General features: G+C 43.4%; 1 protein-coding gene across 2 annotated transcripts in view; it reads right to left on the minus strand.

The window, feature by feature from the left end:
* The window catches only part of Sae1 (SUMO1 activating enzyme subunit 1), a 64,868-nt gene that overhangs the window by 13,850 nt on the left and 36,820 nt on the right, over nt 1-14,198 (minus strand). For both annotated transcript variants that reach the window (XM_050130302.1, XM_050130303.1), the window contains exon 6: nt 11,744-11,849. In XM_050130302.1, coding sequence (XP_049986259.1) covers nt 11,744-11,849 — 106 coding nt within the window. The remainder of the gene's footprint in view (nt 1-11,743; nt 11,850-14,198) is intronic.

Consider the following 14,198-nt stretch of genomic DNA (forward strand, 5'->3'; position numbering starts at 1 on the left):
TTTAGGAACCAAAGAGAATAGAACAATTCCTAAGATGAAAATTTTGAGTGACAGATTACCATGGTCCTTCTCATTATGAAAGGAAAAAGTAGGACCCATGAAAAGCAACAAAACTTGCTTGTTCAATGGCAGGAAGCCCTGAACTAGTGTACAGCAAAGAGTAGACCCAAACATCTTTCAAATCCAAACATACGTTAAGTACTTAAAAGAAAAAAAAAAAAAAAGAAAGAAAAGTCGGGGCCAACCTGGTCTACAAGAGCTAGTTCCAGGACAGGCTCTAAAGCTATAGAGAAACGGTCTTGAAAAACCAAACCAAACCAAAACAAAACAAAAAAACCAAAAACCTAACTGAATTTGTTTAATAAATATGGGTGTTTTGCCTTTATGTATGTGTGCAACATGCATGTATATGCCTGGTACCCACTGAGGTCAGGGCTGGAATTGCAGGAGTTTGTAGGTGCTGGGAATCTTGGAAGAGCAAGCAGTGCTTTTCAATCGCTGAGCCATCATCTCCCCAAACTAACTTCAAGTACTTTCTATGGGAATAAAGTAGCTGTGAGCCCCAGACTTGGTTGGCTAAGTTCAGAAATCAAGAACAAGCAGCTGCCTTAGAAAGACATTATCATTCCCACAGACCAGTGCCCAGAACAGCCAAAGTTCCCAGCTGTTTGATGGTGCCTGCGTGTAGGTAGCCAGGCCACTAGCAGTAGCTGTCTTCCAAAAGGGCACAGCTCTGCACTTTGAGGCTTAGATGCATTTCCTGGCTGTGACATAGTGGGAAAATGGCCAGGAGTCTACTATGTAAATTACCTCTTCTAGACTGCTTCACAAGGGCCTAGAGTAAACTAATGCAGCAACAGAGTAAGAATTAGTTAGAATCTCCAAATTTGGGACAGGTGCCAAGAGACCTCAACTAGCCCCCATTTAGCAAGCAGACTGTATCAGACCAGTGCTAGACAAGCAAGAGGGAGGAAGTCTCATCTAATCAGCTCTTGTCCAGAAGGTGCTACCGGATCAGAGGAGGGAAACCTAACTCAAACTCAAGGAAAGGGAAATGGGAAGTTGAGCAGCGAGGGCAAGTATGCAGGGCTAAGGACAAGAGCACAAGAACAGGAACAATTACAGCATGGGCTGGCAGATGCCTCCTGGGGAGAAAAGAGGTTTAAGTACGACAGAGGTGCAGAGCTTCAGGAGAAAAGGGAGCAGAAAGAGTGAATGCCCAGCCGATAACAGCTGTGGGTGCCAGTATGTACCTATAGTGAGAACTGTTTTCTAAAGAAAAGGTGAAGTGTGGAGCTAGGGACATGCCGTAGTGGTAGAATGTCTACCAATACCACTAATTGGGCAGTGGTGATTTTTGGGGACTGTGGAACTATCTGGGTGACTAGATGGACCAATGTGGTGACCAGGGGGTGGTCAGCCCAGTCCTCTGGAAGTAAGTGTGAGAAGCTCCAACTTTGTCCACATAGTTCATGCTGCTGCTCACCAGTTGTGTGAAGGGGCTGCCAATGTCAATCTTTTTGAGACAAGGTCTAACTTACTATGTATCCCTGACTAGCTTGGTCTACATAACAAGTTCTAGGATAGCAATGGGTATACAGAGATACTGTCTTCAAAAAGAAAAGGAAGAGAATATAGTAAATGGGTTAGAACGGAACTCAAGCACAATCCAGAGCATACTGCTTTTTTTAAAATATTAATTGGTGTTTTGCCATGGGTTGTCAGGTCCCCTGGAACTGGAGTTACAGTTGTGGGCTGCCACGTGGGCCCTGGGAATTAAACCCAGGTCCTCTGGAAGAGTAGTCCATGCTCTTAACCACAGAGTCATCTCTCCAATCCACATACTGGTTTTTAACAGACTGAGTAGGGATAAATTCTCCCCTCCCCCATTAAGATTCAAAAAAGTTTTCTCTGTCATTTGGGGCTGGAGAGATGGCTCAATGTTTTTTTGAGACAGAATTTCTGTGCAGTCCTGGCCGTCCTGGAACTCATTATGTAAATCTGTCTGGCCTTGAACTCAAGAGATCCTGCCTCTGCCTCCCTGGTACACCACCACCACCCACTGGGTGAACACTTGCTATTCTTGCAGAGAATTCTGAGCATGATTCCTCTAGCACCCATGTTGGGCTGTATCATCCTTAAATCTAGTTCCAGAGGCTCCAATTCCCCTTCTGGCCTCCAAGGACATCAGACATGAATTCATGCGCGCGCGCACGCGCGCACACACACACACACACACACACACACACACACACACACACGGAGGGAAAACACTCAAACACATAAAATAACAGCAATATATCTTTTTGTTGTTGCTGTTTCTAGATGGGGTTTCTCAATGTAACAGCTCTGTTTGCCCTGGAACTCTGTAGACCAGGCTGGCCTTGAACTACTCACAGAGATCTGCCTGCCTCTGCCTCCCAAGTGCTGGGATTAAGCATGCACCATCACCGCCCTGCTTATAACAACAATATTTTTTAAGAAATAATTTTTCATAATTTTTTTGGGGGGTTTTCTGAGACAGGGTTTCTCTGTAGCTTTGGAACTAACTCTTGTAGAGCAGGCTGGCCTCAAACTCTCGGATATCCACCTGCCTCTTGCCTCCCGAGTGCTGCGATTAAAGGCATGCACCACCACTGCCCGGCCATAAAAAATATTTTACATGTACATGTGGATGTCAGATCCCCTGAAGCTGGAAAACATAGAGATGGTTGTGAGACTTGTGATATGGGCATTAAAATTGAACTCTGGTCCTGTGCAGGAGCAGCAGGACACTTTAATGTATGAGCCATCACGGCCAGCCCTTCGTGTTATCTTGTATTTGCCCATACTCAGGAGAGGAGCTACCTTCTGCACCCTACTCTACCCTATACTGCCTAGCTACTACTTTTTGTATCCGCTAAGGCACTACCCAGTTTTGATCAAAGTTGAATCTTTCTTTTTTTTAAAATATTTATTTATTATGTATACAATATTCTGTCTGTGTGTGTATGCCCGAAGGTCAGAAGAGGGCACCAGACCCCATTACAGATGGTTGTGAGCCACCATGTGGTTGCTGGGAATTGAACTCAGGACCTTTGGAAGAGCAGGCAGTGCTCTTAACCTCTGAGCCATCTCTCCAGCCCAAAGTTGAATCTTTCTGCAGTCACCACCAGTAATTGTTTATAGGCATGTGTGTGCTCCCCGTATTCCAACACCAGTATTTGGTAGAAATGGAAATCTTTTATAAAGAAAGTGCCTTATTCAACAACCCCCCCACTCTCGACACATCACGGGCTTTGATCGAATAGTTTAGAAAAGAAACACACTTCTCTATCCCAGAGATGAATGTAAGCAGGAATCTCATCTTAAGATTCCCATCTTCTGATCAGGAGAGATGATGATACACTGCTGAACAAGACTTCGGGGCTGGAGACACAGCACTGTGGCCAACTGTTTATCTAGTAAGGTTAGCGTCCTGGGTCTCCTCCCTAGTACAATGGAACAGGGGAGAATGGGGTAAGTGGAGAGCCCACTGACAGCAACCACCACCACCAACAAAAAACAATCTTTCTATGAACATCTTATGTTCAGCACTGGTCTGACTTGGGTCTTTAAGGTTCTTAACACCACTTTTTAAAGGTTTTTAAATTTTAATTACATAAATGTTTATCTATGGGGGTGGGAGAGAAGTGTGTGCTTGTGAACCCTCAGATACCAGAACTCAGAACTGTTGGATCACCTGAAGCTGGAGTTACAAAGTTGATTGACAAGCCACCTCTTATGGCAAGGCCTGGCTTGAAAACAAAAGGAGTACAGTGATCTTCATGCATCCATCTCTTCTGGAATGGTAGTAGAAGCACAACACTGCCCAGCTCAAGGATTTTTCTCTTTTTAAATTGTTTTACTTATTTGTGTGTGTATGTGTGTGTTGAAATTTGAACTTGAGGTCCTCATAATTAAATGGAGAGGAAGTGCAACTATCCACTGATCAGTCCCAGGCTTTTTTAAATGTCTATCCCCCCTCCTCCATGTATTGGTTATTAGTCGTGTTCTTTTGACAGGTGCCACCATTCTTTCACACTTTCTGGCACAGTAGGATGTTACGAGCTCACCTGTAATTTTCCTATCCCAGCTCTGGAATCATCCATTTCTCGAGAAACCTTGGTTCCACTTAGTGGGAAAAGATAGCAACTACTGCTGCGATTTAAGTGAGCAAGGGCAGTCCTTCCAAAGTGCCTTTGCATTTAAGCCTTTTCAACTCACAGGTCTAAGAAACACACTTGCAGAAGAGACAACACGTGTTCTGCCTTCCATACAATGCTCTGCTAAGAAGGAAGCCTGACTGTTCTCATGCACATTGGCTACCTACTTGCTCACTCCTGAACACGTGTAAACACCGTATTAAAACCAGACGTGCCTGTTGTGTTATATCCTAGGTCTGTAACCCCAGCACCTATTGGGAAGAAGCAGGAAGATGAGAATTTCAGGGCCAGCTTTGGCTACATAGGGAGTTCTGAGGCCACGGTGGTTTATCCTGCTTGAGATCCTGATTCAACAAACAACAATAAACCCACAGCACAAGAAGTACTCCAGGAGCTTCCTTTTGTTCCTGACTCAGCACAATACTGTTAGTTGAAAAATCAATACTAAGAACATGTTTAGATTAAAACTGAGGTGACCGAGACTTTGGTTTGAGGTATGGTTTCTTTCCCTACTGTAGCAGTCTCTCTTGAGAACTTTAGAAAAACATCAGAAAGCAAGTCACCCTGTTATTCTAAGCCAGCAGCTTAGATGATTTGTACTTCCCAAAGGTCTCTAGTTCTGATAGCCTATCCAATGGGAAGCATGGTCATTAGACCCTGCTCTGGCCTCCAGCTGCTGTGTACTATCTTTCTCTTTACCTCTTAGCAAAACCTGTTCAAGACAGTATGTATCTGCAGAGTGCCTATACTTCCAGTTCCTGGAATGCTCTTAAAAGTCTGCTTTGATAGCTGTGGAGAAATTCAGTCATACTGAAAGCCAACAAGACAGAGCATTTTTTTTTTTCTACAGCCTACATTAAGGCTTTCCTCACAAGGTCAGTGTGAATTCACAGCTAAAGTGATCAATGCTTCCTCTTCTGATTCTCAGCAAGAGATCTTGCAAATACCAGATGCACCCCAAATGTTTGATCTTAGGTTATTTGTCTTAGTTCTAAGGCTGGAGTATGTGCTAAGTATTTTTCCACAGCTTGTTAGAACTGACTGAGAAAGTGGGGACAGTAGGACCTTAGGATAGTAACTGATCATGAGGTGTGGTCCTATTCCCTCCTGCTCTCAGCTAAGCCTGCATGTTACTGTCCATGTTGGTAAGAGAACAGTTTCCATAAGAGAGATGCTATTTTTAGCACTCCTGTTATGATAAACTCACAGTAACCTCAAGAAGAACAAATCAAAGTCAACTTTTTACCACAGGAAACCAGCTCACACTTAATGTTTTGCAATATACCATGGGAGAATAATAAAAAGATGCTCTTTTTGCACACAGATGGAGAGGATGACAGCTTTCAAGGTAGTGGGAAAATGCAGCAAGAAACATTCAGTCTGACCACTACTGTCTTAGACAAACATGAAGAGCACACACAGAGACAGCAAAGCAGCATGAACCTGTAAGCAACCAGCCAAGATTACACAGGACATCCCCGGTGTGTGCTAGGCTTGACTGAGGCAGGAGGATCACAACTTCAGGAATACCTTAAGACAACCTAGTATGTCAAAATTAATTGGGGGGGGACACTGACTGCTCTTCCAGGGGTACCAGGTTCAATTCCCAGCACTCACATGGCAGATTGTAAGTGTCTGTAAATCTAGTTCCAGGGTGATCTAACACCTTCACACCAATGCACATAAAGTTAAATAAAACCTAAAATATAAAAATTAATATTTTAAATTTTAAAAATTATTTTATATGTACGGGTGTCTTGACTGCATTTATGTCTGTACCATGTGTATGTCTAATGCCCTCAGAGGTCAGAAGAGCATCAGATTTCCTGGAACTGGAGTAACAGACAGTTATGAGTTGCCATGTGGGTGCAAGGAATTGAACTCAGGTCCTCTGCAAGAGCAGCCAGTGCTCTTAGCTGCTGAGTCATCTTTCCAGCTCCTAGAAATATTTTTTAAAGTGTTGAAGAACATTCATACACATAAGGCTGGCCCTAGTTTCAACATCAAATGGGGATGGGAGGTACAAAGAAAAAAAAATTTTTTTGCCAGGACCCAGAAGGCAGACAGCAAGAGGACACCGCAGGGACACCAGCATGTAGACAGTTCTCATTCTGAAGCCCAAAGTGGAACAAATGAGCAGACAAGCAGTAACCAGTCACTCATACAAAAATAGTCACTTATCTAGCAACCAGCGTTTTCCACTAGGCATGGGGGAAATGAGGTCAGGTTCTTTTTTTCTCAGGGGTGCATCATACATAGCCAAGCACCCTGTCTGTCCTCACTGGGCACTATCAGGTGACATGAAGTCATCACCAGCTCATATAGGTCACATTTTCAGGTCTAGAAAAGCCCAAAACTACTTATACATCACTCCAGATCAGCTGGGCACAGATGATGGTATGTCATCCAGCCAACAGGAGAAGGCCACTCATAGGTCCAAAGATCCTTCAGTATCATTTAAGCTATCACATAAAAATATCAAATTAGCTGGGTATGGTGGGAGCAGGAGGACCAGGAGCTCAAGGCCAACTTTGCTATAGAGTTTGATTGAGGCACTGAACTACAGGTACCACTCTTCCAGAGGGGTTAATTCCAGCACTGGGGGGTAGGGGTGGGAAGAGGCTCAAAACCCACCTGTTAACTTTAGCTCAAGGGGATCTAACACTCTTCTGGCCTCTTAGGGCAATCAGTGAGCTTACCCACTGAGGAACGTCTCCAGCCCCCAACCATGAAACTCTCGTGTATACTTTTCAGGGCAGCATAGCAGCTCCTGTGTGTATACTGGCTTTATGCTAAGCATCTTGCCATTAACTGGGTTTGGAATCTTGAGTAAGGAAGTCAACTTACTGCTAAAGTGGTGGCGCACACCTTTGATCCCAGCACTCAGGAGGCAAAGGCAGGTGGATCTCCAAGTTCAAGGCCAGCCTGGTCTACAGAGTAAATTTCAGGACAGTCAGGGCTACAGAGCAACTCTGCTTGGGGGACGACAACACACACAATTAGCCTTTTGGGGAGTTTGTTTACTCAAGCTATGAGATGACAGGAAGAAATTAACTGACCAGTCTCTTAAATCTGAGTTCATCTGTCTATATTTATCTTTGTACATTTTTATTCTTCAAACAATTCCACTGATGTATGATTTATTAGGTCACGTATTTTTTGGCTTTGAGAGATATGGTCTGTGTTAATTTCTCCTTCCTTCTTCCCTCTGTTCCTCCCTCCCTTCTTCCTTCCATCAAGACAGAATTTCTCTGTGTAGCTCTGGGTGTCCTGGAACTCACTCTATAGACCAGGCTAGTCTTGAACTCACAGAGATGTGCCTGCCTCTCAAAGGTCAAAGGCATGCGCCCCCACCCTCTGCGTTAGTTTCTTTTCAATGCTGCTTAAGGATCCTAAGGCACAGGTGAGACAGACACTAACCACTGAGGTGCACTCTCCAGTCGTTTTCTATTTCTTGCTTTGAGACAGGGTTTCATTAAGTTGCTAGGCTGACCTTGAGATCATGCTATCAAAGACCCTGAATCTACTATCCCACTATTTACTATCCTTTGGATTAACTATTCCGAAGAACTAGAATTGCTGTGTAGGGTCACCAGGCCTAGTTTCACTAAGAATACATCTCAAAAAAACAAAACAAAACAAAACAAAACGAAAGGCTGAAAGATGTACTTAGTAGTAAAGAGCTTGCCTATCATAAGGTTGAATATTCAGTACCATAAATACAAAAAAATTACATACAGAGATATTAAGTCAATGCAGCTAGTTGTAGAATTTCATTATTTTTTTTTTTTTGTTTTTGTTTTCAAGTTGGCCTTGAAGAAACAGCAATCCTCTAGCCTCTGCTTGCTGAGTGCTTGAATTTTAGCTGTGTCCCCCACCTGGCTACTCGCTGTTTAAACTGGCAATACTGTAACATGGAAAAGGAACAGGCTTTGGTGACCAACAGCCAGTCCCTAACTAAGATCACTGCCTTTATCTCACTCACTCAGGTGTGCACTCTGCGCAATGGTTCTAAATTTCCTGAAGCTGAGGGTGAACTGCTTCAGGAAAGGCAGTGAGGTGGTATTACTGTTCTTTGCTCTCTACCAAAAGCTTCCCTTTTCCGTGGTTCTAGAGATTGACCATGAAGATCTTGTATGTTAGGCAAGTGCTCTCAATACTGAGGTACACCCTTAGCCCCTTAGAGAACTTGTAGTCCCTTGGAATGTAAGGATCACTCACCTCCGAAAAATGGCAGAATAAGCCAGAAATGTCAGGTCAGATTTATTCCAAGTACCCAGTCTCAAGAACTGTAACTCATTAATCCCAGCACTCAAGAAGCAGAGGCAGGTGGATCTCTGAAGATTCAAAGCCAGCCTGGTCAACAAAGTGAGTTCAAGGACAGCCAGAGTTACATAGTGAGATCCTGTCTCAAACAAACAAACAAACAAAAATAAAAAACCTGCCAGATGAACATGACATTATTGTAAATGGAGATTTCTCTGTCTTGCCTTATCTAAATCATCACTCAGAGACTTAATATTAATTACAAACTGTTTGGCCCATAGTTCAGACTTATTACTAACTAGCTCTTACTTTTAAATTAAATTAATCCATATTTATTAATCTATGTATTGCACGTGGTCATGATTTTTACTGGTCTGTTAGCACCTTGGTTCTTAGGTAGCTGGCTTCTCCCTCAACTCCACCCTTCTTTCTCCCTGTATTTAGTTTGGCTTTCCCACCTAGCTATAGACCAAAGCAGTTTTTATTATCAACCAATGAGAGCAACATATATTCTCAGCATACAGAAGGGTTATCCCCCAGCATATTATAGTTAATACCAGGTATAGATAGTACATATACGTGGAATACCAGCACCTGGAAAGCTGAAGCAGTACTCCAAGTTGGTGGTCAGCATGGCTTATGTAGCTATCTAAAAACAACAACAAAACAAACAAAGAAACAACAACAACAAAAACCCAGGAAGCTTTTGTCCCTCTAAGACAAGTCACCTGAATGCTCTTGGTATCTTCAGGCCCACACAGGGCTGGACCAAGCTGGTAGTGCTTGTCCAGAATGCATAAAGCCCTGGGTTCAGCCCTACTACCACACGGAGGTATGCGCCTATAGTTCCACTATCTGAGAAAACTCAGATTAGGAGTTCAAGATCATCCTCAACTACATGCGTACTTCGAGGCCAGCAAGGGCTACATAAGATGCCTTTGTCAAGAAAAAAACAAAAAACATTAGACATGGTGGTACATGCCTTTAATCCCAGTATCATTGAGAAGGAGGCAGATCTAAGTTCAAGGCTACTCTGGTCTACAGGTCCAGACAGGACAGTCAGGGCTACAAAGAGAAACCTGTCTTGAATAAATGAATAAATACAAATGAAAATCAAAACAAGGACATTTATGTACTTTAGGAGACTGCTGTGATATTGAGATAGATGGGGAAACCCCCATAAATTGCATTCTCAGACATGACATCCTTTCTACTTATTCTTTTTCTTTTGAGGCTAGCCTTGAACTCGTTACAATTCTTCCATCTCAGCATTCCTGAGCTAGGACTATAGGTGTGAGGCTAGAGTTTGCATTGACATTTCAAGTGGTTCAACTTCTGCCATGGGAGCTGCTGTGGGCATGTTTCCCACTAGATGCCAGGAATGCTCCCCACTGAGTCCTAATCACCAGAACTAGAACCACACACCAGACAGACATTCCAGGTCAGACTCAGTGGCTTCTTCATAAGCAATTGTTAGAAAGGGTTTCACCATATCTAAAAATGCTGCAAACTAGTGGCTGCAAACCATATCCACTAATGCTTCATGTGCCAGACCCAGGACTTGCTGAGAACCCTGGTCCAGAGGAGCAGGTGCTCCTCACAGTACAGCTGACACTTCTTCCATGTAGGCTCCCACAGTCCTTAGGGGAGGCATTACTCACATGCCTAACACTCATTCCTACTTAACCCACTTAAATATTTCTGTATGAATGGACACCAGGGTTTTAAAATAGTTCACCCACTGAAATTCCCTACTCTGTCCTTTTTCTGATTTTGAGACAGCATTTCACATAACTGAGGCTGTCATCAAACTCACTCGGTAGCCTGAGACAAGTCTGAAGATCCTCCTATGTCTCAATTCCAAGTGCTAGGATTATAGGCAAATGTCAACATGTCCTAACAATTATTTTTTAAATGGCACTTTAAAAACTGAGCCTCAAGCCAGATGATGGTGGTCCAAATCTTTAATCCCAGCACTCAAGAGGCAGAAGCAAGCAGGTATCTCTAAGTCTCAGGCCAGTCTCGTCTACAAAGCAAGTTTCAGGACAGACAGAAAAACCTTGTCTCAAAAAAAGCAAAACAAAAAAAACCAAACAAACAAACAAACAGCAAGCCTAAAACTGAAGCTCAATGGGACTGGAAAGATGGCTCTGCAGTTACAAGCATTTTCTGCATTTGCAGAGGGCTCAGGTTTAGTTCTTAGCACTGACAAGACGGCTTATGACCACCCACAACTACAGCTCCAATACTTATACAAACAGTGCACGAGTATATACACACCAGCAAAACACTCACATACATAAAAGAGGAAACAAAAATAAATAAATGATTGAGACTGGAAGTTGTGGAGTACGCCTAGAGGCAAGGAGACCTCTGAGTTCAAGGCCAGAGAGGTCTACAAAGGGCTCCAGGTCAGCCAAGGCAGTTAACAGAAACCTTGTCAAGGGTTGGGTGTGGTGATTGTGTGAAGCCTGATATCGTGGTGCAGGCCTTTATTATTATTATTATTATTATTATTATTATTATTAATCCCAGCACTCAAGATACAGAGGCAGGTGGATCTCTGTGAGNCTGATATCGTGGTGCAGGCCTTTATTATTATTATTATTATTATTATTATTAATTAATCCCAGCACTCAAGATACAGAGGCAGGTGGATCTCTCTGTGAGTTCAAGTCCTGCTCAATCTAAACAGATAGTTTCAGGACAAAACTATATAGTAAAACTTTGTCTCAACAACAATAGATACTAAAACAATTGAAACTGCAAGGAACAGGAACACTGAGAAGACAATCAGTATTTTGCTAACAAATCCTTGAACACCAGCAAGGATACACTGAAAGATGGCTCATTCAGTGTGGAAAAAGCCAGGTAGGATGGAGGGTAAATATATGAAAATGAGGCAGAAGGATCATCTAAAGTTAGAGCCAGCATGGGCTCTATCTACTGTAAGGCCTCACTGCAGTAAGTAAAAAGTAAACAACTCAACTCAAAGACAAGAAAAAATTCAAGAACTCTTGTCAGGAGAATGAAGGGTTGAGGACCAGGCCACAGTTACAAAGGGAAAGTGGAAAAGATGCTAGGGAGCTGACAGTCAGTCACCAGGACTAACTGCACAACAAGTCATTTTGACAGATTTAGAGAAGTTATCAGAAACCAAACCTCAGTGAGGCTGCATCTCACCAACCTGTGTTGAGAAGGAGACAGAGAAACCCATACAGCATCAACACTGGGCCACAGTGCAGTAGTCAAAGCTGGAGTCTGCCTGGGGTGGCTCCAACTCCAGGCCTTACCTTGAAGCAGAAAGTAGTCTGGGGCTGTGCGCTTCAGCGCAGCCTTGGCTTTCTCTCCACTCCAATCTACTTCCAGCGCCTCTTTTACAGGGCAGAAAAGCACTTTCTGTGGGAAACAACAGAGTGTTTTTAGGAACAAGCATGCTGGTTTGAATCGAAGCAGAAACTCTTTTCCAGCTCAGACAAATTTCAATATTCAAAGTCTTATTCTAAAAAGTCAACACCCAATACACGCATTAGAGTACTACTCAGCGGTAAAAAAAAAATGACATCTTGAATTTTGCATGCAAATGGAAATAGAAAACACTATCCTGAGTGAGGGAACCCAGACCCAAAAAGATGAATATGGTATGTACTCACTCATTAGTGGATTCTAGCCATAAATAAAGGACATTGAGCCTATAATTCGTGATCCTAGAGAAGCTAGGTGAACCCAAAGAAAAACATGTAGTTATCCTCCTGGATATTGGAAGTAGACAAGATTGCCAGGCAAAAATTGGGAGCTTGGGGATGGGGGTGGGATGGGGGTAATGGGAGATGGGGAGAGAAAAGTGAGAAGGGGAGAATGGGCGGAACTTGGGGAAACGGGATGATTGGGATAAAGGAAGGTTGGATAGGGGAGCAGGGAAACACATATCTTAGTTAAGGGAGCCATTTTAGGGCTGGCAAGAGACTGGATTCTAGAGGGGTTCCCAGGTGTACAAGGAGATGTCCCCAGCTTGTTCCTTGAGTAGCTGAGGAGAGGGCACCTGAACTGGCCCTATTCTATAGCCACACTGATGAATATCTTGCATATCACCATAGAACCTTCATCTGGTGATAGATGGAGATAGAGACAGAGACCCACATATTGGAGCAAGGTCCAAATGAGGAGCAGAAGGAGGGAGAACGTGAGCAAGGAAGTTAGGACCACGAGGGGTGCACCCACCCACTGAGACGGAGGGGCTGATCTAATGGGGGTTCACCAAGGCTAGCTGGACTGGGACTGATGGAGCATGTGATCAAACCGGACTCTCTGAATGTGGCTGACAAGGAGGACTGACTGAGAAGCCAAGGACAATGGCACTAGGTTTTGATTCTACTGCATGTACTGGCTTTGTGGGAGCCTAGTCTGTTTGGATGCTCACCTTCCTCAACCTAGAATGGAGAGGGGAGGACCTTGAACTTCCCATAGGGCAGGGAACCCTGACTGCTCTTTGGACTTGGCAGGGAGGGGAGGGGGAGAAAAAAAATGGGAGGAGGTGGAAATTTTTAATATTAATATAAAGAGAGAGAGAGAGAGAGAGAGAGAGAAAGAGAGAGAGAGAGAGAGAGAAAGAGAGAGAGAAAGAAAGAAAGAAAGAAAGAAAGAAAGAAAGAAAGAAAGGAAGGGAGAAAAAGAAAGAAAGTCAACACCCACTAAAACCTAAGAAATACTTCCTACATAGTCTGGGGACAAAAGGACAGATATGTGCTCCTTGGACCTGGTTCATTCTTTGGTCTCACTATGTAGCTCAGGGTGAAACTATGTAGACCAGGCTGGCCTCAAACTTGCAGAGAGTCTCCTGTTTCAGTATCCCAAAGACTCAGACTCAACTGGGTGAGGCGGTGGTACAGAGGATTTTAATTCCAGAACCCAGGGGATGAGGTATGAGTATGGCAAGTTTGAAGCCAGCCAGCTTGAGCTACTATACAGTAAGACTCAATCTCAAAAACTAAAAGAGTTACTAATAAAGTATTCTTTTCAATTATATACAAGAAAACCAAAATTTAGCCAGGCTGTGGCGGTGCCTGCCTTTAATCCCAGCACTCAGGTGGCAGATGAATCTCTGTGAGATCCACTAGACCAGCCTAGTATATAAAGCGAGTTCCAGGCCAACTTGGACTGTTAACACAGAGAAACCCTGTCTAGACAAGACAAAAAAAGAGCATGTATGGGTTAGAGAGACAGCATAGCAGTTAAGAGCATACACTGTTCTTGCAGATGAACTAAGTTCAATTCCCAATACCCATGTCCAGGTCCTATAACCTCCATTCCAAGAGATCTGAAGCCTCTCTGGACTGCACCTGCACAGGGATCTAAACATACCAACACACATACATGCAACTAAAAATAATTAAAATAAACTGTTTTGACCCCTGAGACAGGGTTTCTCTGTGTAGCCTGGCTGTCCCGGAACTCACTCTGTAGACAAGGCTGGGCTTGAACTCAGAACCTTCCTCTGCCTTCCACGTGATTAAAGACATGTGCCACTATCACCCAGCTAAAATCAACATTTTTTTAAAAAACTCAAACATCACTTACTTTTCCCTGAGTAATACAGTAAAAAAGTTGAACTCTTCCACCCTCACACCAAGACATTTTCTGGAAAGGGAATTTCTAAGCAAGGATGCAGGAGATGGGTGTCCTAGGTGAAAGGTCTAAACAGATATTGTAAGAAGGCTATCCCCATAGGAACAGTAACAGGACACTGGT

This window comes from Alexandromys fortis, unplaced genomic scaffold, assembly GCF_014885135.2.
Source record: "Alexandromys fortis isolate MF-2015 unplaced genomic scaffold, M_Fortis_MF-2015_v1.1 scaffold_325, whole genome shotgun sequence".
NCBI classification, from domain to species: Eukaryota; Metazoa; Chordata; class Mammalia; order Rodentia; family Cricetidae; genus Alexandromys; species Alexandromys fortis.